Source organism: Melanerpes formicivorus, unplaced genomic scaffold (assembly GCF_026170545.1).
Source record: "Melanerpes formicivorus ecotype bairdi unplaced genomic scaffold, bMelFor1.0.p_v2 SCAF_3, whole genome shotgun sequence".
In the NCBI taxonomy this organism is placed as follows: domain Eukaryota; kingdom Metazoa; phylum Chordata; class Aves; order Piciformes; family Picidae; genus Melanerpes; species Melanerpes formicivorus.
The window spans coordinates 26,496,882-26,521,189 of record NW_027142355.1 but is presented as its reverse complement, the minus strand read 5'-3'; the positions used below and the strand labels follow the sequence as shown (position 1 = coordinate 26,521,189).

The window sequence follows — 24,308 nt, the reverse complement described above, 5'->3', positions numbered from 1 at the left end:
GAGCTATTTCTATGTCCAAGTGTCTGTCCATCCATTCTCACTACCTTCTGTCCATTCCTCTCCATCCATTAATGTGTTCACACACTCATCTACCCAGCTGTCCATCCATGCACCCACCCATCCATCTGCTGTGTCCATCCATCCACTTAATCACCTTACCAACCATCCATCCATCCCTGGTCAGTACCCATGACCTCCCCATCACCAGTGCGAACTGCCAGCACCTATCATCTCTTTGTTGCCTTCCCATCACCAGCACCCAAGGCCAGCATCCATGTCCTCCCCATCACCAGCATCCAACTCCTCCTCCCACGGTTGTGGCAGTCCCTGGGAGAAGGTCAAGCCAGCCCTTGATTTAGATGGTGCTTAACTGCACCCTCATTAGCATGGCACGGTAATTTACCTCATAAAACTTCCTATGGGCCCATAAAATCCTGTGATTAATGCCTGAGTCCTATTTATGGCATCTGAGATGGGCCATGGGGTAGGGTGGGAAAGTGGTGAGGCCACCATAGTGGGTGGCAGGAGCACACAGCCTCCAAACTTGAACATAGAAGGTTTCACCTCAATGTGAGGAGAAACTTCTTTATAGTGAGGGAGACGGAGCACTGGAACAGGCTGCCCAGGGACTGTGTGGAGTGTCCTTCTCTGGAGGCTTTCAAAACCCACCTGGATGCATTCCTGTGCAGACTACCTTAAGTGATCCTGCTTGGGCAGGGGGGTTGGACTCTTGAGGTCCCTTCCAACCTTTAATGTACTGTGATACTGTGATCTGATGGCTCCTTTGGCAGCCAATTTCCCCAGGGTCTCTCCAGCCAGAGCTGGAGGGTTCAATGGTTCAACAAAGGAGGGAGCAAGAGGCCAGTGTTAAAGCCTCATACAGTGTTTTCCAGGTGGCATCACAGAATCATCGTGGCTGGAAGAGACCTTCAAGATCACTGAGTCCAAACACTAACCCAGCACTGCCAGATCACCACTAAACCATGTCCCTCAGCAGCACATCTATATGGCTTTGTCCCCTCTCATACACTCCTCACAAGACCTGACCTCCAGACCCTTCAGCAGCTTCACGGACCTTCTCTAGACTTGCTTCAGCGCCTCAGTGTCCTTCTTGAAGTGAGGGGCCCAAAACTGAACCTAGAATTCGCAGTGTGGCCTCACCAGTTCAGGGGGATGGTCCTTGCTCTGCTCCTTCAGGCCATGTTATTGCTGATCCAAGCCAGGATGCTGGTGGCCATCTTGGCCACCTGGGCAAATGTTGGCTCCTCTCCAGCAACTGTTGACCAACCCCTCCCCAGGTCCTTTTCCGTGGGGCACTTTTCAGTCATTCTTCTTCAAGCCTGGAGCATTTGTGGGGTTGTTAACCAAGTGCAGGACCCAGCACTTGGCCTTGTTGAATCTCACCCCATTGGCCTCAGCTAACTGATCCAGTCTGACCAGCTCCCTTTGTAGAGCCTCCCTAACCTGCAGCAGATCCACACTACCACCCAACGGGTGTCATCTGCACACTTACTGAGGGTGCCCTCAATAACCTCATCCAGACCACGGTTAAAGACATTAAAGAGAACCGGTCCCAGTACCGGTCCCGGCTCAACCTCAACATCTGGCTCTGAGTGCTCTGACCGTGCAGCGGCCAGAGAAGCCCCAGAGCTGGTGGTTAAAAGCCTCTGTTTGGCTCATCCCCAGCCTGCGCAGCTCACAACTGAGGGCCAGATGTGCGCAGATGTGCGACGTCTGGGTTTGCGCTGCAGACAAGGCGGGGGGAGGCCGATGACATGGTGGAAAAAAGAGAAGGTTGGAGGCGGAGAGGGAAACAGCTCCGACAGGGAAACCTCCGCGGGGCCCCCGCGCCGGCCCAGACGTCCTGAGGTCAGTTGGTCTCCTGGGTGTTCAGCGGGATGGGGAGGAACCTCCACATAACCTGGCATCAGTTCCATCAGGAAGCGTTTCAGTGAGGCTGAGCTTGCTGCAGGGGTCTCCAGGGGTTGGCAGCTGTCTGCTGTAAAGTTTGGCCTTCGGTGGCTTGTGTTTGATTTTAGGCATTGTTTTATGGGAGGTTTCCAAAGCTGAGGCTGCTCTTCAGGGTAGCTCCTAAAGTTGGGCTTTTCCAGCCCAAACAAAGGGATTCTGGTCCCACTTTGGGACCTGCTAGATGTCACTGTGGCAGAGGAGGAAGGTTGGAGTGCTGGGGAGATGCTCGGGACAGGGCTGTGCCCTGCTCTGACCTCAGCTCCAGGAAGGTCTCAGCTGTAAACCTGATGGTGTTGGTTCCTCTCTGCACGTAGCACCTGAGCTGGGTGGATCCCCAAAGGTAAATACGAGGCTGGGGAGCTGTGTACTGAAGGTGGAGGTGCCCACACATCTGCTGAGCATGGACACCTTCCTATGCCCTGGCCACAACAGGGATGTCACCATAGCCACAGTGATGCTGGGGCTCAGGGACACATCACAATGACCATGAGGGTGTGGGGGCTCAGGGACACATCAGCATGGTCATAAGGATACAGGGGCTCATGGGCATGGTGCTGGCCCAGGTGCCCCCTCTGCCCTTGGGTATTTCACCCTGTTTGTCCCTGGGTCTCCCCCTAGATGGGCTGGGGGGTCTTGGCTCAGCAGGACAGGCGAGAGGCCTGGCCAAGACCCTGTGGAGCTCAGCACGGGAGGAAACCAGGGAAGCCTGGATTGTTTAGTCTAGCAAAGCCAGGGCTGAGAAGGAGGAGAAGGAGGAGGAGGGGGTGAGGGCTGCACATTCCTCTGTGAGGGACAGAGCGGGGATAGGAACCACGAGGAGTTGCGGGGTGGTGGAAATTAAGCTCTTGGCTATTTTGCTGTTGGCTGCAGAGAAGCAGAGGGAGCTTCAGGCTGAGCCTGATGCGTGGGAGGCTCTCTGCAGGGTTTCCTCTCAGCTGAGGACTCTGAGCTCCAGCAGCTCAGAAGTGTCTTTTTTTTGTTTTTTCAAAGCCAAAAGCGTTTTTTTCCCCTCAGTTTCTCCCTGGTTGGAAAGGGATCAAAACTCAGCTTCACAGGTCACAGCTCTGCTGTAAACTCTGTCCCTGCAAACCTGAAACCTTCCCTTCTGAGCTGGTGTGGAACCAGAACTGCTCCCCTGAGGAGCTGCAGCCATGCCCACCCCCTCCCACATGGTCAGGTCACAACTTTTTGGGAGGGCTGTGGAGTTCTGATGGTTTCTTCACGGTGTAGCTACATGGGTGCTCCTCACCCCCTCAGGAGAAGCTGCCCCAGCAGAAGGGAATTTGCTACACAGGGTCTGCCTGCTGCTTCTGAAGGTTCCTCTAGGAGAGGAACAAAATGGGAGAGCTTTGCAGCCCGGGGGGGATGGCTTCCCTTCTGGAGGGAGGTGGGTTTGCTTCTCCAGAAGGGGAAGGACCGCTGCCACTTCTTCCTTTGTGGGGGAAAAGAGAGGGGAGTGATGTAAGCCCTGGAGTGACTCAGGCAGCTGGGGCCTGTTTTACAGCTCACCAAGGGCGGTGGCTGCCAGGCCCCACACTGCACATGGAGCTGTAACCGCCAGCTCGTGTCCTGCCCAGCCACCGCAGCACAAAGAGGAACTGGGCCAGAAAATGGGTTTGAATCCAGCCACAGCTGCCTGCTGTTCCCAGAGCTCAGTGCTAGGGCCAGTCCTCTTTATCAGTGATCTGGATGGGGGGGAATCAACACACCCCAAGTTTGCAGATGACACCAAGTTGGAAGGCAGTGATGATCTGTTGTAGTGTCTGACCAGGTTGGGTTGAGCAGCTAAGGTCTATGGGCTGAGGTTCAACAAGGTCAAGTGCTGGGTCCTGCACTTGGGTCACGACCACCCCATGAATGCTCCAAGATGGGGACAGTGGCTGGAAACTGACTGGACCTGGGAGTGTTGGTCAACAGGGGCTGAAGATGGGCCATTGTGTGCCCAGGTGGCCCTGATGGTCACCAGCATTCTGGCCTGGATCAGCCAGAGTGCAGCCAGCAGAACCAGGGCAAGGACTATCTCCCTGTACTGGGTAAATCCTCAAATCCTGGGTTCAGTTTTGGGCCCCTCACTCCAAGGGCATTGAGGGGCTGGAGCAGGTCCAGAGAACAGCAACAGAACTGGTGAAGGGTCTGGAGCACAAGTCTTGTGAGGAGCAGCTGAGGGAACTGTGGTTGTTCAGCCTGGAGAAAAGGAGGCTGAGGGGAGACCTTTTGGCTCTCTACAACTCCCTGAAAAGAGGCTAAAGCCAAGTGGGCCTCAGTCTCTTCTCCCAAGGAACAAGTGACAGGTCAAGAGGAAATGGGCTCAAGTTGTACCAGGGGAAGTTTAGGTTGGCCATTAGACAAAACTTCTTCACTGAAAGGGTCCTCAAACACTGGAATAGGCTCCCCGGGGAGGTGGTTGAATCCCCACCCCTGGAGGTGCTTAAAAGATGCAGATGTGGTGCTGAGAGACATCAGGACTTGGCAAAATTAGAGAATGGTTGGATTTGATAACCTTTAAGGTCTTTTCCAACCCAAACAATTCCATGATTCCTCCTGTGAGCTACAACCACCTGGAGTGGTGGAAGGTGAGCTGTGTGGTCAGAAGCCCAGGCAGAGCCCAGGCCGTCTGCCATGCATCCATGGCACAAACACATTGTCCATCCCAGGCAGTAATTCAAAGGAGGCAGGCAAGAGGCTGTCAAGAATTTAATGGTACTTGGCACTGGAAGCTGTACAACACATTTACAGAGAACCACCCTCTGGTGTCCACGTCCACCCTCTCCCCCTTTCCGTTACTGGCTGAGCAGGTGACAGGCACTCGCAACCCTTTACACACCAGTTATGGCTCCTCAAGGATGGATAGGGTGGGACTGCTGTCCTCATCCCGTCACCACCAGTCAAATGACAGGAACAACCTGTTGTCTGTGCTCAAAGCTGTCACCCCTTTGTTCCTTACAATGCTTCACAGCTTGGTTACCAAGCTGGCACCTCTCACACCTATCTTTGGACCACTAGAACACGGCAGTGTTGCCGGTATGAGTATTTACAACCACTACCTCCTCTGTCCTTACACCTCATCAGCTCTTTCTCTTCTCTACCTTTCTACCACATGCAATAACCCCTTGGTTGCCTCCAGTCCTGCCTCCTTGGCATTTCATCTCCAAAAGGCAACATCGACAACAACAACAACAACAACAACATCTACCTTCACTCCCTGCTATTCTAGCCGCTGCTCCTCCTCCCTCCCCAAACCCTTTACAACGTGCCTACAACCTTCCTAAAACCCCGCTTTGGGCAATGCAGTTCTCTTTCAGTAGGGCCAGGAGCGTACAACCACGAGCTGTTTTAGGTTCCTCATGGTCACAGGGGTAACGTAGAGTTAGTTTTCCTCACAATCATCATCAGCTCGTAACGCTCCGGCTTTCGCCCGCCGCCCCGCAGAGCTGTGGAGTGAGGGCAGGAACCCCACGCCGCCTGCAGGGCTCAGGGCGGGAAGGATCAAGTACTTGAAAGGAAAAGCCAAGTTTCAACAACAACAAAATACAAAAGTAAAAAAAAAAATCCAACCAAAAAAACCCCAAACAACCCCAAAAGAACTCCCCCCCAAAACCTGGAAACGAAACAACTAATAAAAAACCCAGAACACAAACCCAAACATTTAAATACCTGGCAGGTTACAAGAGCAAAAATGAGGAATGTACAAAGGACACACCAAGATGAGAGATTCCAGTAGGTAAATTAAGAACCTGTTGAACCTGGGCTCTGCTTTTGTACCTCCAAGAAGGTGGATTCCAACCACACACTGCAAAATGTGCTCTACCAGGTGAGAAGAAAACATGGATTGTGGCGCTGAGCCTTGCGGCGTTGAGCCAAAGCCCCCTGCAAAGGGAGGTGGTGCCACCAGGCTTGTGGGGACAACCCAAGTTCCCACTTTCCAGACCCCTCCCTGCAAAGGGAGATGGTGCCACCAGGCTTGTGGGGACAACCCAAGTTCCCACTTTCCAGACCCCCCCCTGCAAAGGGAGGTGGTGCCACCAGGCTTGTGGTGACAACCCAAGTTCCCGCTTCCCATCCTCACATTCCCGATTCAAAGCCTCAACCCTTCCACTTTTCCAGCCTCAAACCTCACCTGTGGATATCTTTCTGAACCCAAAGTTTGGGTTCTTGTGGCACTAACTCCAAGGTTCAGTGTGGTGGTGGTGGTATAAAAACAGACTCCAGTTCAACAGCGAGCTGCATACCGGTAGCTGCCATGACAACATGAAAACCAACCCAAGATCCCATTCAGCAGAGCGACTCCAGGGTGCTCACGTTGGAAGGAAAATGTACACGGTTATTTATAAATAAACAGTTTGTCCTCAGGTTCTTCACACCAAGGTTTCTTTCCTCTTCCCACTCAGCTGCTTCTCCCTGCTTTTCCTGTGCCCAGACGACGTTCTGTGGGTTTTGGCACCTTTGGTTTCCTCCGAGTCCAAGGTGGAGCCACACTCGGACGTGTTTTCATCGAGCTCCATCTCGGTGATGCCAGACATGGCCGACTGCCTCCGCTGGGCTCTGACGTTGGGCACAGAGGGGTTGTTCTCCTCGCACTCTTCACTCAGCTCGGGCAGGTCCTTCAGCTCGGCGGCGGCGGCGGCTGGCTGGAAGGGAGCGATGGCGGTTCGGATGCAGTTGACCCACTGCTGCTTGTGGAAGACGTCGTTGGCCTGCAGCGTGTGGGACTGGCCCGGAGAGGGATCTTGGAAACGAACTCGGAAGATATTTTTAGCTTGAAGGTAAACAGAAGGAAAAGGCAGATCAGGTCCTAGCTCAATATTTAGAGATTCCATTGCTAGACAAATGGCCTGAGCTGCCCTGCTCTGCCTCAGGGAAGGGGTTCAAAACGCCCATCAAAAAAGAGAAGCCAAAGCCCTACGAGCCAGCAGGGACACATGGAAATAGAGGTCTTCTAGTCTGAGCACCAGCTGCAGTTCAGGGCCACCAAATATAAAGTGAAAGCCCAGCAGGGGCAGCCTGAAGGTGGATGTTAACAGATACCATAGAATCATGGAATCATTTAGGTGGGAAAGGAAGGACCTGGTAAGATCATCCAACCTTAACCCAGCACTGCCAGGTCACCACTACACCATGGCCCTCAGCACCACTTCTACACAGCTTCAAAATCTCTCTGGGGACGGGGACTCTGTCACTGCTCTGGGCAGACTATTGCAGACCTTGACAACCCGTCTGGGGAAGAAACTGGTCCTCATGTCTGACTTAAACCTGCCCTGGCACAACTTGAGGACATTTCTTCCTGTCCTATCACTTGTTCCTTGGGAGATGAGAATGACCTCTGCCTAGCTTCAACCTGCTTTAAGGGACCTGTAAAGAACCAGAAGTTCTCTTCTCAGCTTCCTCTTCTCCAGGCTGAACAAACTCAGCTCCCCCAGCTGCTCCTCACAAGACCTGTTCTCCAGACCCTTCAGCAGACTTGTTGTCTTTCTCTGGCCCTGCTCCAGCACCTCAATATCCTTCTTGGAGTGAGGAGCCCAAATCTGAACAGAGGATTTGAGGTGCAGCCAAGTACAGAGGAACAATCCCAGTCCTGCTGGCCACACTATTGTTGATCCAGGCTCTTCCAAAGGAACCTCAGTCTATGGGATCCATGGCCAGGTGTAACCACAGACTCATGGAATGGTTTGGGTTGGAAGGGACCTTAAAGATCATCTGTTCCAACCCCACTGCCACGGGCAGGGACACCTTCCACTAGACCAGGTTGCTCAATCTCTCCTCAGAAATGGATACCCACACAGGTGAACTGGTTTGGTCCTTACCTTTATCAGAATTGCCAAAAGCTCCTCGGAAGGACCCTCCCATTTTCACATCACCATCCTGCAGGTCTTCAAGGATCAGCTCCTGGACAGGGATGGGCTGCCTGTACACTTGGTAGGCCTGACGCTCATTGCGAGTGACTGGCCGGGTCAACACCAGGATGTCTTGGAAGAGAAAGACGTAGAGTTTCTGCAAAGGAAGAGACATCTGAATATGAGCAAGGTGTTGTACTCTGGATCCCAAGAGGTTGCATGTCCTCTGGGACTCAAGGCCACATTATCTCAGGTTTCACCCATGTTAACTTTCCAAGTTTCCTTAGGGCCCTGGGAGTGGTGGCACAGACTAGGGTTACATCAGCTGGTTTATTGTTTAACAGCCTTTAAAACGTGAGTTATGATTTGCAGATGCCAAGAACAGCAAGATTAGAAGCAGTATGTTGGGCTGTTCAGCCTGGAGCAAAGCAGGCTCCAGGGAGACCTTATAGTGGCCTCAAGTATCTGAAGTGGGCTACAAGAAAGCTGGGGATGGACTTTTTACAAGGGCTTGTAGTGATAGGACAGTGGGGAATGGATTGAAGCTGGAAGAGGGGAGATTTAGATTGGCTATTGTGAAGAAATTCTTTCCAGTGAGGGTGGCAAGACACTGGAACAGGTTGCCCAGGGAGGCTGTGGATGTCCTTTCCCTGGAGGTGTTCAAGGCCAGGTTGGATGAGGCCTGGTCTAGCGAAAAGTATCTCTGTCTGTGACAGGGGGGTTGGAACTCTATGATCTTTAAGGTCCCTTCCAACGCACACCATTCCATGATTCACTATCTTTTCTGACAACAAAAAAATGCTTCACAGGTGCAGCAGTGTAATGCCTGAACTGAACAAAAACACAATCAATCAACCAAAAAAAACCCCAACAAACAGAAAAAGATCTGATGTTGAAAATGAAGCTGCTTCTACAAGCCCCAACAAAAAGCAGCATACTCTGGAGTAAAGGAGGGTCTTTCAGTGCTAAGGCAGCAGGAGATAAAACTCCTGGCAGTGCAGCTCAAAGGCAAACAAGGTTTTGCAGGAAGACTTTTGTTTGGAAAAGCTGGGGAATGTCAGAGCACCTGAAAGTAAACAGCCAGCAGGAAATCCCTTTTGATGGAGTGCCGGGGCACGAAGCACACTTTGGATGGTAATTTAGGGCTAATTATTTTCCAGCTTCTGAAGGTCCAATTGTAAATCTGTCAGTGGGAAACTTTCCCTTACACCCTGAAATGCAGACTGCCATCAGGTGCTTTCTTTTCTGCTTTTTATATTTAGCTAATTGTCTAAACTAATCCTAAAGATGGAAAGAGCTCTTGCTCCTGCTCTAACAAACAGTTTGAACAACCTCTGAGGGGAGGTTTTCAAACCTGAGGATTAATTACCCTGAACCCAAGGGACTTACATGTCCATTTTTATTCTTCAGCTCCCCGTGGCACAGTAAAGCTTTGCTGCCTTCAATCCTTGGGTCCTTCTGCTTCTCATCCAGGTACTCCAGCTTGTCAATGTAGTACTGGCACTCTGACTCCCCCTTCTTCAGGTTGATGTCAGACAGGACTCCTTGGATTATAGATATCTATAAAGTAAAACGTTCATGAAGCATTAAATGGGGACCTTAGCTTGTGTAGAATCAGGGAATGTTAGGGGTTGGAAGGGAGCTCTACAGAGATCCTGCCAAAGCAGGGTCACCTAGATCACACCAGAAGGTGTCCAGGTGGGTTTTGAAAATCTTCAGAGAAGGAGACTCCACAGTCTCTCTAGGTAGCCTGTTACACTGATAACACCCTCACAGGAAAGAAGTTTCTCCTCAAGTTGAGGTGGAACCTCCTGTGTTCCAGCTTATACCCATTATTCCTTGTCCTATTACTGGGCACCATAGGAAGAGACCATCACCTTCATCCTGACACCCACCCCTCAGATATTATAGATGTTAATAAAATCTCCTCTCAGCCTTCTCTTCTGCAGACTGAACAGGCCCAGGCCTCTCCACCTTTCTTCACAGGAGAGAGGTTCAACTCCCCAGTAATCCGTGTGGCTCTCCATTGGATTCCCTCCAGTAGATCCCTGCCTTGAATTGGGGAGCCCAACACTGGACACATTTTTCTTGATTCACTCCTTCCTGGTAAGAGCTATTAAAGAACTCCAAACGATGGAGTCCATGGGATCTCTCACTTGCTTTCACAAAGGTTTATAGTCACAGGTTTGTGTCCATCAAGAAAACTACCCCATGAAATTGCTGAGGGTTTCAGAAAGCTTTCTGGACCTCCAGGACCACATGCTAAAGTTGGAACAGGGATCATAACATCGCTATTACTTACGGCTTCTTCCAGAATCTGGATATCAGGATGGTCTTTGGGAGTGTGCCTCAGGATCTCTTTCAGGAGCAGTGGGTACTTGACCAGTCGGCTTCGAGGGATGTCCAAGAAGCTCCAGAGGTCTAGCTTGCGGCTGAAGGGAGACTCGAGGCAGCGCTGAAGGAAGTCCTGCACTCTGCGGTCCTGCTTCTTCTGATCCAGAAGTGCTTTGGCTGCCAGCTGATTGCTACAATAACCTTTATAGGCATGGAGCCGTGGTAACTGCAGGAGAACAGAAGAATATCCAAGAGTCAGATTCCATATAAGGAAAGCAAATCACATGGACATGTCAAGCCTGGGAGTTCCACTTCCCTTACTGTGATACTCTGCCCACTCAAAGAAGCTAACAGACTCATCAGTCTTTTGTGAGGAGAACAAGGGCACCCTGGTGCAGGGCCTCTGAAGTTCAGATGTTTGAGATCAACAGTGATAACACCACTCAAATCACAGTAGTGACAAACAGTCCAGAAGACAGAGACGGTGCCAACGTAAATCAGCAAATCACTGCAGTCACACCAAGGCCCCAGGGTGAAATGGTGGCCCATTACAGCTGACAGAGACCCATTGTTTTCAGTGGAGCCAGGATTTCCGGGTCAATCGTTTTGCTCAAGGCCACAAGAGCCCAGGGATATTTGGCTACTAAGTTTAAATGTTCCTGAAGCTTATTTTCATCCAGTTGTCTCCAAGTTATGTACTCACCCACTTCACAAGAATGGGCCCAATCTGCTCCACTGTTCCATCTGGGTTGGTTGCTTCTCCTAAACTTGCCAACAAGTCTGGAATTGAAACACAGAAATCAAAATTGCAGCGATGCCCCAGCAAGATGTTCTAATGTGAGAAGGCACAGAGTTAGTCAGCATCACAGGTGAGAATGAGCCAGCTGCTCTTACCTTCATGCAGAGGAATGTAAGAATCCAAGTCCCCAAATATGTGGGTGAGCTCTTCCTCAGACATGATAGAGAGTTTCAGCATGGGATCGTGATAGGCCTGCCAAAGAACACTGGTGTTACACTATCTTCAAATCCCCCAGCCAAAAGCTGACAACATTTAAATACCAGGGGATGTTTAGACAGACAGGAAGTGAAGCCAACAGGAACATCCACTGTGATCACTAAAACAGTCACTGTTGTATGAAGGCATCAAGGCCTTCAAATGAAAAGGACTTTCCTGCCTGAACTGTTCTCAGCTAGGAGAGTGGTTCCCCAGTCAGCTCTGCAGGACTGCAAAACACAGTCCTCTTTTTGATGGGTTTGCTGCAACCAAATCAACCAGTAGAGGTCAACTTTCCAGGCCAGCTTTCCCAGTGTGGGTTCTGGGCCTCTTAAAGCTGCTATGTCACATGTGGAGGTGCAAAGGAAGTTCATTATTATCTGTAAACCAGAATCACAGAACTGTTTTGGTTGGAGAAGACCTCCAAGAACATCAGTCCCACCATCAACCTAAGACCACCATGTTCCAAGGTGCCAAGTCCATGCATTTCTGGAACAAATCCATGGACAGTAGCTCCACCACCTCTCTGGATAACTGATTCCAATGCCTGTAAATTTCAGTAAAGAAATTTTCCCTGATATCAAATCTAAACATCCCCTGGTGCAATTTGAGGCCATTTCCTCTTGTTTTATCACCTGACACTAGGGAAACAAACCAACCCAACCTCACTCCAACATCCTTTCAGGGAGATGTTGAGAGCAATAAGATCTCCCCTCAGCCTCCTTTTCTCCAGACTGAACAATCCCAGTTTCCTTAGCCATTCCTTTTAAGACCTGTTCTCCAGACCCTTCACCAGCTTTATTGTCCTGTTCTGGACACACTCCAGCACCTCAGTGTCCTTCTTGGAGTGTGTGCCCTGAAACTAAACCCAGTATTTGAGGTGTGGACACACCAGTGCCCAGTCCAGGGGGACAATCCCTTCCCTAGTCCTGCTGGCCACAATGACTGCAGGAAAAAAGACACTACTCACCTTTCTGGCAAGCTTCAGGTCCTCAATTAAGTCCTGTTCTCCCCTGGACATCTCATAGATTGCCTGTGGGGACAGGGATAAAGAATGGAGAGTGATTTTTAACCCCAGCCTTCTTCTGAAAGAGCCTTTCAGAAGGCTCACATAATGTACATCCTGTCTCTGCAGCCTGAATAGGGGCTTTTGCCATCTGAAATCATGGCACCTGGACACCACCATCTCAAGTAAATCTGCTGCCTTTCCCAGCTCCCAGAAAGCAACATCACTTACAAGTGTGTGAAAGCTCCAAGGCTCGTGCACGAGCCAAATTAAATATTAGCCCCTTCTAAATCACAGCTTTTAACACAGGCCAGTACAAAAAACCCCAAACCCCAGAAAACCCTCAGAGGTCAAATCCCAGGCGTCTTTAGTCAGCTTCTGTGTTGTCACTAGAAGATTTGTCTAAGAACTGCAGGAAAAAAGGCAAGCCAAGGCCTTGCTGTTTGGCTTTCAACCAGTTGTCAAGAGCTTTGAGGGAAAGACAGCTGGCTTTACAAGGAGCTCCACTCTGGGGCTGCTGCAAAGCAACCAGCGCGGCCGGGGCTCGCATTTCAGAAATGCTGAGCACCCCCACGCAAAGAGTTTGGCATCTCTGAAGGGTCAAACTGCGGAGACGAGCTCCCTAGTGACTCAGGAGAGACAAGCCTACCTTTTCCCATGCCCAGGGCACAAATAAATCTAGTGAAGGTGCACAGGAAGATCAAGTCACCCACAAATTTTCATTGCTCTCTTCCCTGCCAAGCACATGGCACAAGCCAAGGCCTTGGCTGCCTTTCCCAGACCTGCTGTAGCCCTTCCCCTGCTCTGGCAGGGGGGGTTGGACTGGATGATCTTTCGAGGTCCCTTCCAACCCCTAACATTCTGTGATTCTCCTACCTCCTGGCGCTTGATTTCTTTGGTGCTCAAGGACTCTTTCATGTTGACATCTAACATCTCAGACCAGAGCACGCTGTTCCTTCGCTTAGGAGGAGTCGGAGCAGCAGACCTGCTGCATGGCTTCTGGGCGCAGGCAGGGGATTTGCTGTCGCTGCGAAGGGTGAATGACTAAAGGGAGTAGAACAAACATAACAATCTGTTAGAAAATAAATAAATCTGCAGGGAAAACATTTCAGAAGTCTTGTAGTATTAACCATACCCCTCCCAACCCTTCATCCTCTCCTGCTGTGCAGGGCAGGAAAACACACCCAGACACTTTTCCTTAGATAAAGGAACACTTTAATCAAGCTGCTGAGAGAGGCCAGTGGTTGGCAAGCTCTGCCCTGAGCCTCACCCGCACGCATCCAACAGCAGCCCTCGGGAGGAGGTAAAGTTTGGCTCTATTTCCAAGGTATGAGGAAGTCAATAAAGCAGGATCATAACTCTACCTAGAACGGGGCTAATCAGGAGCTACTTGAACTTTGCTCTCACCATTAGCAGTGTTACTAAAAGCCAGACACAGAACCTGTTTTATCTGCACGTGTAGGGTAAGGAGTCCCTGGGATAACACTTCTCTTACCTCACTGCACAGCAAGAGCAGTTCACCCTGAAGCACATGCTCCAACACATGTATCTCAAGTACTGGTATAGTTTTATCAACTCGTTCTCCTTATCTGAATCAGTTGATTGTTGTTACTGCTTAAACTTTCAGTAACCTGTTTATCTAGTGAATCACCTCTGAACTCCTGAACTCATCCCCACATCCCAATCAAGCTTTCTGTGCTTGCACAAACCATAGAGTGGATTTTCAAGGGATGTTTTAAGATCTCAGTGCCTGCTTTAACACCACCATACAGGCAGCACCTTCCCTGTATTTCTAGGCTCTGAGGACCAGAAGTTCCTGGTTTTTACCTGTATTGTCTGCCCGAAGCGCCGAACTGCACCATTTCTGACAGGAGAGATCAAGTTGGCCAGGGATGTGACCCGTGACAGCGGCCGAACCCGCTTATTGCTTGGCTCCTGTCAACAAAGCAGAGAACAAATCAGATGGCCTGTGACTTTCACCTTGTCCCTTTTGTCCCCTGCTACTCAGAACCTTGAATGCTGGGTTCAGGTTTGGGGTTGTGACTACAAAAAAAAGACACTGAGGTAGTGGAGAGGGTCCAGAGAAGGGCAATGAAGTCTTGTGAGGAACAGCTTGAGGGACCTGGAGTTGTTCAGCCTGGAGAAAAGGAGGCTGAGGGGAGATCACTTGGCTCTCCACAACTCCCTGAAAGGAGGTTGAAGCCCTAGTAACAAGTGGTAGGACAAAAGGAAATGGTCTCAAGTTGCACCAAGAGAGATGTAGATTGGATAGGAGAAGAAACTTCTTCACTGAAAGGGTTCTCAGACACTGGAACAGGCTCCCCAGGGAGGCAGCTGAATCCCCATCCCTGAACGTGCTGAAAAGCTGCAGGACATGGTGCTGAGCACCAGACTTGGTAGAATTAGAGAATGGTTGGACTTGGTGATCTTAAAGGTCTTTTCCAACTGAAATGGTTTTATGATTAATTTCTCAAGTGGCTCAGGCAGTTTTAAAAAGCATGAGCCCACTTAAGGAGTGGGAAATGCAGCACAGAGAATGTTCTGAAGCAGTCATTCATCTTGAAAGGAAAGCTGAGGCTGTAAATATTTGTCTGAACTTCAAGGCTGCAATTAAACTTCGGAGACTTTGCCCAGGGTAAAAGAGGTAAGATAACACCCACACCAGTCAGAAATCAAAACAGGGCTTCAACTGGGACCGTTAGGCTCTGCACAGAAATAGACTGAGGCATTTTCCTCTGCATTTAAAACAAGTGACTGTCATCTAAAGATGGAGCTGTGATCTCCCCTATTTTACCATGTTTTCCTCTGTAGAAAGAATGTGTTTTTCCATTTTAATTTTATTTTGGAGAGAAAAGTAGCAGTTGAAGCCCAGGATGGCCTCAGCAGCTATTATAACAAACAGCAAATGACCACATGCTGAACATTCCTGCAAGTGAAATGCACACACAAAGTGGATCAAGTTTAAAACCTTCAGTTTACAAAGCTTCCTCCTCCTCCTCCCTCTTCTCGACCCCCCACCAAGCCATCATAATTTTTCCTACACATTGTTTAGATTTGAAAGATAAGAGCTTCTGCTTTTCTACATTACTAATCCCCGAGCCTAGAGCATTTTCAGTTCTGTCCTGACCAAAATGCTGCCAGGAAAGAGGAAATGCCCCACAAAAACCTGCTGCTTAAGCTCAGATCAAGTTTTAACATCTTCATAGAATGGTTTGGGTTGGAGGGCACCATAAAGATCATCTAGTTTGGATCTCCCTGCTATTGGCAGGGCCACCTCCTACTAGACCAGGCTGCTGAAGGCCACATCCAACCTGGCTTTGAACGCTTCTAGGCTTGAAGCCTCCACAACTTCTCTGAGCAACCTGTTCCAGTGCCTCACTGCCCTCATGGGGAAGAACTTCCTCTTAATGTCTAATCTAAATTGATCTTCTTCCAGTGTGAAGCCATTACCCTTCATCCTGCCACACCATGCCTTCATAAAAGTCCCTCTCCAGCTCTCCTAGAGGCTCGCTCCAATACTGGAAGGCTGCTCTAAGGTCTCACCAGAGCCTTCTCTTCTCCAGGCTGAACGACCCAAACTCTTTCAGCCTGTCCTCACCTCAGGTGAGGTGCATCTGCTGCTGGAGCCTGCTGGAGATTGTCATCATGCTGGGAATCCTATCCATTTCACACCCAAATTAGTATGTTTTAAGGACTGTACAGGAAAGGTGGGCACCATGGGATGGCCAGGAAGGGATGGGCTCAGAGCTTAAAGCTAGATGAGGTGCCCTGTTGCTCTTAAACATCTGGCAGATGGTTGGATGTGACTCATCGTCACAAGAAAGCTTCTTAGCATGAAATTCTGATGAAGCAGCCTCTGTTTTTGAGCACTTCTCAGTAGAAATGTTAGTAAAGGCTTACTAGGCATTTCTGGTTAATTATAGCTGAGTCCCTGCTCTTTTCCAAAGGCTAGAAGTTAAAGATTGCGTAGGACAAGCTTTCCCTGTCTCTATTTCCAGCCTGAAATTGCAAGATGAGGTGTCCCAACCCTTTACTTCTGTGGAGCAACAGAAGTGACAGATGCTGAAAGCCAAAAAAGGGGTAATAGGCACACAGAGAGCTGGATTCCAGTCCTGAGACTGAGGAAGCAGAAAAGCTCCCTGTGCAAGATCTGATTTCAGCAACATGACCCGAGGAGTGGCTGTCTGCCTGCCTACATGCTGCGTTAAGCAACAGGGGAGGTGAGCTCACATGAATGAAGCCTTCAGAGTTGCAGGGGAGGGGAAACATGAAAAGAAGCAATTTATGAGTGATGCAGAACAGAAAGACCTCTTGGCACGGCACAAAGCCTGCTCCAAGCTGTGTTTGAAAGGTCTAGGGGGGTAATATAGGAATGGGGAAAAGCTGTAATGGAGTGTGATAGAATGGGTTTGGTTGGCAAAGACTGCTAAAATCATTAAGTCCAACCATCAACCTAACACCACTGTGGTCATTAAACCATGTCCCAAAGTGCCATATCCATGTGTCTCCAGGGATGGTGACTCCACCACTTCCCTGGGCAGCCTGCTCCAATGCCTGACCACTCTTGCACTGCAGAAATTTTTCCTAATACCCAACCTAAACCTTTCCTGGCACAATCTGTGGCCATTTCCTTTTGTCCTATCACTGGATACTAGGGACAAGAGACCAATCCCCACCTCACTCCAGTCTCCTTTCAGGGAGTTGTAGAGAGCAGCGAGGTCTCCCCTCAGCCTCCTCTATCAGACTAAACAACCCCAGTTTCCTCACAAGACTTTGTTCACTAGACCCTTCACCAGCTTTGTTGCCCTTCTCTGCACATGTTCCAGCACCTTAGTGTCCCCAACATGAGACCTCAGTGCTCAGCTGGATTTGATACATCATGGGAAATACTATGGTTGCTTCTTTCTTTTGCCAACCAAGAGAGAGCCTGTCAGGAAAATGATTATGCAGAAGGCTGGGAAGTTAGGCTGGGCTTAAAATTAGACAAGGCAATGTTGACTAGTTACAGACATTTCTGAAATGAAGGAAAAGGATGGGTGTTTTTTGCTTCTAGAAAAACATACATCAGTGTGCTAGAATAAGGGACACAGGCCAAAACAAGCTTAAGAAACAGCAGGAATGTAAGCAGAAAATACAGACATAAACCACACATAGCTCTGTGATATAAATAGTGTGGAAAAGAAAAAGGTGACACTGAAAATGAATAGCAAGAAACCTCAGTGCTTTAAAGAAACAAATTGAGGTGCTGGAGCAGGTCCAGAGAAGGGTAATGAACCTGGTGAAGGGTCTGGAGAACAGGTCTTATGCAGAGCAGCTGAGGGAACTGGCATTTTTCAGCCTGGAGAAAAGGAGGCTGAAGGGAGACCTCAGCTATCTACAACTCCCTGAAAGGAGGTTGGGGTGAGGTGGGTGTTGGTCTCTTCTCCCTAGCAACAAATGATAAGAGGAAACAGCCTCAAGTTGCATCATGGGAGGACTGGACATTAGAGGAAACTTCTACACTGAAAGGATTCTCAAACACTGGAACAGGATTCCCTGGGAGGTGGTCGATTCACCATTCCTGGAGGTGTTTAAATGCCACAAAGATGTGGTACTGAGGGATATGGTTTAGCACCAGAATGGGTAGAGATAGAGAATGGTTGGACTTTAAGGTCTTTTCCAATGAAAGTGATTCTGTGACTCTATTCTATGAGCTAGAATCTCAAAGAATCTCCGCAAAGACTTGTGCAGTCTTTGCAGCTTGCTGTCGAAGGATCAACTCCATGGCCTATTCCAGGGAGGAGATACAATGACACCCTGTGTGCAGAGGGACATGTGTGGATGCCTTCCTAGCACATCTGTGCAGGGCTGAAGTGACACATGCACACGTACAGGGTCTGTCAGGAGGCATTCCTGCCTCGGCACTGGGGACAGGCGGAGCAAAGGGGCTCCCTGGGGTTATAAATCACTGCTTTTCTGAACAGTTGATATGTTCCGAGATCTGCAAAAGCAGGCTTGGAGCAGAAGTCACTGCTTTCCTCAAGTGGGAGCAGAGCTCCTCTGCTCCGGAGGGAGGAATTTCACACAGATTGGCACGACCCGAGCGCCGTCTGTAGACACGATGTGCTCCCTGGGGTGTTCAGCCAAGAGAAAAACGTCTGTGCGCTGTAAATTCAGCTGAGCAAAAGGCCATTTCCCCTCTCTTCAAGGGAAACAAATCCCACTTTCTGTCCTGCAAGTGCTCTCAGACCTGGCTGCCAAAAAAAAAAACCCAACAACTTTTTTCTTCTCCTTCCAGCGATACTGTTTGATCCAAGGCGGGGAAGGGGGGAACAAACCCCCTTCTCCTTAGAAACCTCACCTCCAAGATCTGCATTTCAGCCTGGGGTCATGCACTCCCCTTACAGTCAAACTCAGCCGGCTGTAAGCTGAGCCGCGGTTCATGCTATGGATAACTTTGGCTCAGTGCTTTGGGGTTTTTTTAGTGCTGTTCTTGCAAACAATGATTAGCCTGTCTCCACACTGTATTACTTACAGCAGCCCAGATTAGAATGAAGTCTGCAACGTTTCTGTACCAAGCTGGAGATGTTAAGCACTATGGCACTGACAGATAATTAAAACCCCTGGGAGTTCAGCGGCACTTCTTGCTTCCATTCAGATTACAATTGATGTATTTTTAACCAGGGGACTCTTTATGAAAAGCAGATACAACATAAACATACACACAAAAGCTATATTTGTGCCCGGGTGCCTCAGCTGGCAGGGAAGACTTAACGCTAGTCAAGAGTTAGAGTTCAGGTTAACTCTTCACACTGTGAAAGGTCTGCATCTTTGCTGCTTGATAGAAACCAGGCTCTGCTGTTGAGCAAGGAACACTTTCCACTAGCAGCACACACACCTACAAACCTTTCCCCCTGTGCTAGGTAATAATTAGTGGTTTTACAAGGGTCACTTACTAGAGAGCAACGTTCTACGTGCCACTCACAGACCAAGGCATACAAATAAGGTGACAAATCCAAAAGCCATGCATAACGAAACTTCTCCTGTTAAGCCAAATAAGCAAAAAGGGATTTTAGTCACCGGCTTGAGTAATTCCTGCCAGAAACTGTCAACTGATTATCTTAACACTCACGTGCACAGAGCTTGCTGAACCTCAAGCTCTGCTGAAAACGGCTGTCTGCACTCAAATTGAGCAACCAAGCTCTGGCTTGACACGTTGGTATAGAGATGACAACCTTCTTTCTCAAATTCAACAGGCTGTTTACCACCCAGTGTGAAATCTGGCCTCACACTGTGCTGATTACTGCAGTGGCTCTTGATAGCAACTCAGTACTTAGCACTGATAGGAGCGTTGGCTGAGCAGTCAGTACTCAAGCCCGGACCCAAAGTTTAACCTTACAATGAAGGTGGTGAAATGCTGTCCCAGGTTGCCCAAAGAAGTGGTAGATGCCCCAACCCTGGAAGCACTGCAGGTCAGTTTGTCTGAGACTAAGAAACCAGCTGTAGTTGAAGATGTCCCTGCTCACGGCAGGGGCGCTGGATTAGATGACCTTTAAAGGCACCTTCCAATCCAAACCTTTCTATGACACCCAACATGCTCGTTCTACCCTACAGAAAAGACATACTTGGAGAATTAGAGTTGATTTACTCTCCTTTGGGAGATCTGGTTTATGTTATTTCTCTCCCAACATCTGGTTTCCCTTTTCCACAATGAGATTGCCCAAGTCTGGCTGTTTTAAAGCCAGGACTTTTTAAGAGGCTGGCAACACAAAGGCCTCAAACCCCAGAGATGTCTGGAACCACCTATTTTTGTTTTTTCAAACTTTTCCTCATCTCACTGCTAATCTCAGCCATATAACCCTGCCCAGGACAGCCAGTCCCTACCTGGCTGCTGAACTTCTGCCTTCTGTCTCAGCAGGAGGCATGCGAACACTGCAATTATTCTCATCTACATAACAACAGATGAAAACAACACTTCCCCCCACCCCACCACCACCAAAAGAGAAAAATCCTCAAAACTCCAACCAACACCCATGATTATTACTTTTAAGGAGGGGCTATGCAGCAAACAAAAGCCCTACGTCGGAAAAACCCGGTCAGTGGAAAAAGGAGAGAGAGCAACAGGCAGGTTTTTAATGGGGACCCCGCTGAGAGGTGCAGGGGCGGCTCAGCGAGGTGCTGGGCTTGGCTTCGGCTCCCTGCTACCACTACTCCAGAGATTACACATTGGACTTTCAAAGGAAAATTGAGTTTTCGTCCAAATCGCTGCCTGCACCTCATTCCTGGGCCAGCACATCCACCTCACCACAGGCGCAAAAGGCGGGAAGGTACAGTCTCCCAAGACCACCCCTTTCCCCCCCGAAATTTCCCCCCTCTCCTCCTCACCTCCTGCTCCCTGAAGGACTGATTCTGCGCATCGATCACCCGGATAGTCCTTTTGATGGGGAGCAATCCCCCGAGCTCATCGTGAGCCACCATGGTCACCGCTCACCGGCGGCTCTTCTCTCCCCCCACCCCTCCCCGAAGCCTTCAGCGCGGCCGCCTCAGCCCTCGCTCATCACCGCTCTGCGGCCGCCGCTCGCCGCGCTCCGACCTCACGCTCGGGGGCGGGGCTATCGAGGAAACCACGCCCGACCAGGGGAAACCACGCCCCTTATGCTGTAAGCCCCGCCTCAATCGCTGGGAGCGAAGCCGTGAGGCTCGCCGGGCCGCTTATTTCACAGGCAGAGTCATAGAATTTTTGGTTGGAAAAGACCTCCAGGATCATCAACCGATCGTCAACCCAACACCACCACAGCCATTAAACCCAAAGTGCCATGGTCACACGTTTCTTAAACACCTCCAGGGATGGTGACCTCCCTGGGCAGCCTGTTCCAATGCCTGACCACTCTTGCAGCAAAGAAATTGTTCCTCATATCTAACCTAAACCTCCCTGGCACAATTTCAGGCTATTTCCTCTCGTTGTATCACTAGGGAGAAGAGACTTTTCCCTACCTCATTCTAACCTCCTGACTTGTATAGTCATGAGGCCTCCCCTCAGCTTCCTCTTCTGAAGACTAACCAATCCTATGATTGTTCTCCAACAATTTCCTCCTGAACTCCCCCCAAAATAGGACTTCTGAGAGGCCCTACTTCAAGGCAAGGCAATAGAGGCAGCCACTGAGAGCGGAGGGAAATGTTCCATCACATATTAGGTGTGTAGTAATGAGGAGCAATGCTTTTAACTAGAGAAGGGTAGATTTAGGTTGGACATGAGGAACAAGCTCTTCACTATGAGGGTGGTGAGACACTGCAACAGGGTGCCCAAAGAAGTTGTGGATGCCTCATCCCTGGAAGCATTTAAGACCAGGCTAAATGAGGCTTTGAGCAACTTGGTTTAGTGGGAGGTGTCCTTGCCCATGGCACAGGGGTTGGAACTAGATAATCTTTTAAGCCATTCTATGATTATGAAGAAGTTCTTTAATATGAGGGTAGTGGAACACTGGAACAGGTTGTCCAGGGAGGTGGTGGAGGCCCCATCTCTGCAGACAGTCAAGGTTTAACTTTATGGGGCCCTGAGCAAACTGGTGTAGTTAAAGATGTCCCTTCTCATTGCAGGGGTGTTGGACAAGGTGACCTTTGAGGGTCCCTTCCAACGGATGCACTCTATGATTCTATGATCTCATGATGGAAAGTGTTTTGGAAAGAGCAGTGCTTGCACCATTTGCACTGAAGAGAGACAAAGCCAAATATGTATCTTGATTCCTACCTGCCCTCCCCCCCCCTTTTTTCCCCCCTCTTCACTGGAACTTGCAGTGTTGAGACCCACCACTGCCTAAAGCCATCTCCCAGGTGTGGTGATAGGACACGATCTTCCTGACAGCAGCTTTCATTGCTGCCACTGAAGCATAAATCATTGCTGCTGTGAGTTGTTTTCTTTACCAGCCTCAACCCTCCTTGCTCAAAAAAAAAAACCCAACACATTTCTTGTCTAGACCTGTGCTTTAAAGTCTGCTCTGGGCTTCAGAGGTTGTGCTGGCAAGGCTCTGCTAGCCAGGGGCTGAGTTGAACCTCTCCCCTTCTTCTAAGGGGGCTGCCTGTCCCAGCAGGCCCGGCTGTAGATGCAAAGGGTTTGTATTTTTGTGTGTTTGTTTGTTCAAAGTCAGATTATTCCTGGCATGGCTACAAATCTCCAAAATAAAAGGTCTCTTGTGCTGGTAAAAATAAACCCAGTTTGTTTGGAGATAGGAGAGCGGCTGTGTTGCTGCCTACCTGCCCTAACCAACCTACTTCTTGGAGGAGATACACTTGGAGGGTCCCCACTGTGGAGGCTGTGGGACAGGCAGAGAGTTTGCAGCAGCATTTTCATCACAGAATGGCTCGAGTTGGAAGGAACCCTAAAGATCATCTAATTCCAACCCCCCTGTCATGGGCAGGTACACCTCTCACTAGATCCCATTGCTCAGAGCCCCATCTAACCTGGTCTTAAACACTTCCAGGTATGAGGTGTCCACAGCTTCTTTGGGCATCCTCTTCCAGCATCTCATCAAACTCATAATAAAAGACTTCTTCCTAGTGTCTAATCTAAGTCTTCCCTGCTCTAGTTTCAAACCCTTGCCCCTTGCTAAATCACCACAGACCCCTGTAAAACATCCCTCTCCAGCTAGCCCTCTTCAGCTGCTAAAGCCCACTATAAGGTCTCTTCAGAGCTTTCTCTTCTCCAGGCTGAACAGACCCAACTCCTTCAGTCTGTTCTTGTAGGAGAGGTGCTCAGAAAAAAAGATGCTCAGAAAAAATTCAATAATGCATGAATTGCTATGAAGAAGGAAAAATACCTGCAATAGAGACCTTGCAGTCCAGTGCTCCTGAAAAGAGCAGTGTTGTCCTGTATATTATCACAGAGATGCCCATTTTGCAGATGCATGATTGACACTGGAGCACAGTGCCCCATCCCTGGAGGTGTTTAAGGGCAGGTTGGATGAGGCCGTGAGCAACTTGGTCCAGCAGAATGTGTCTGTGTCTCAACAGTGTGGTTGATCTAAGGTCCTTTCCAACCCTAACCATTCTATGATAAGTAGTAAAAGTTCTGCTAGACATCAAAATTCTTGATTTTAGTTTTAAATTATGGCTTTTTTACTATGTTCAGTGCTTGTATTTACTGCCCTTTTCTTAAGTAACAGGCAGGAGGAATGTTCTGCTGTCCCCTCCCCTGGCTTTCCCCACCCCGCCCCCCCCCTTAGCTTTGTTTGCTTCTCTCCCGTGGAGAGCTGCCCTCAGCAAATCTGCGCCTGTTTAACCTCAGCTGCTGTGGGATCAGGACATTTTGGCTTGTCCACCACGGGATTCTCAGAAACTTGGGATGCAGTGAGTTTCTGTACCCTTGTTGAAAGGACAGATGGTGACTCTTTCAGATCCGGGTAGTGCTTTTTGGGATTAGTGAAGGACAAGAAAAGAAAAAGAAAACAGCAAAAGGATGATGCCTCCTGGGAGGAGCAGGCAAAATCACCTCGAGCTTGATCAACTACCTGAAGGGGGGTTGTAGCCAGGTGGGGGGTTGGTCTGTTCTCCCAGGCAACCAGCAACAGAACGAGGGGACACAGTCCCAAGTTGTGCCAGGGAAGGTTCAAGCTGGATATTAGGAAGAAGTTCTTCACAGAGACAGTGATTTGCCTTTGGAATGGGCTGCCCGGGGAGGTGGTGGAGTTGCTGTCTTGGAAAAAACTGGATGAAGCACTTAGTGTCGTTAGACTGGATGATCTTGGAGGTCTCTTCCTACCTGGTTGAGGTATGATTCTATGACTCTATGATTTTTCTGGGGGGAGTATCAAACATAGAACCATAGATGCATTAAGGCTAGGAAATAGCTCCGAGATCATGGAGTCCAACCCAGCACTGCCAAATCCACCACTAGACCACGTGTCTCAGCACCACATCTGCATGTCTTCTAAATCCTTTCAGGGGTGGGGGACTCCACCACTGCCCTGGGCAGCCTCGTCCAGAGCTTAACAATCCTTCTGGGGAAGAAATTGCTCCTTGTGTCCAACCTAAATCCTCTCTGGCCCAACTTGAGGCCATTTCCTCTTGTCCCATGCCTTGTTACCTGGCTTGTCCAACCTCTGTCTCTCCTGTAGAGAGCCAGGTAGTCTCCCCTCAGCCTCCTTTCCTCCAAGGCTGAACAACCCCAGTTCCCTCACAGCTGCTCCTCACAAGACTT

The 24,308-nt window shown here is 49.5% G+C and overlaps 1 protein-coding gene across 1 annotated transcript; it reads right to left on the bottom strand.

Annotated features, from left to right (window-relative positions):
• Positions 1-4,650: 4,650 nt before the first annotated feature.
• Positions 4,651-20,694, bottom strand: LOC137457298 (neuroepithelial cell-transforming gene 1 protein-like). The gene is made up of 10 exons (XM_068169153.1): positions 20,501-20,694; positions 13,964-14,071; positions 13,013-13,180; positions 12,101-12,163; positions 11,031-11,127; positions 10,840-10,916; positions 10,105-10,362; positions 9,192-9,362; positions 7,773-7,959; positions 4,651-6,727 (listed from the first exon to the last, which is right to left on the bottom strand). The coding sequence occupies exons 1-10, from the start codon at positions 20,591-20,593 to the stop codon at positions 6,327-6,329; spliced, it is 1,623 nt and encodes a 540-aa protein (XP_068025254.1). The 5' UTR covers positions 20,594-20,694; the 3' UTR covers positions 4,651-6,326.
• Positions 20,695-24,308: the final 3,614 nt, after the last annotated feature.

Excerpts from the sequence above, each read along its gene's own strand:
- LOC137457298 (XM_068169153.1), bottom strand. The coding sequence starts at position 20,593 with ATGGTGGCTCACGATGAGCTCGGGGGATTGCTCCCCATCAAAAGGACT. Across the intron at positions 9,363-10,104 it reads TCCAGATTCTGGAAGAAGCC|ATATCTATAATCCAAGGAGT; the intron begins GTAAGTAATAGC and ends TTTACTTTATAG. Across the intron at positions 7,960-9,191 it reads TGAAGAATAAAAATGGACAT|AAACTCTACGTCTTTCTCTT; the intron begins GTAAGTCCCTTG and ends CTTCCTTTGCAG.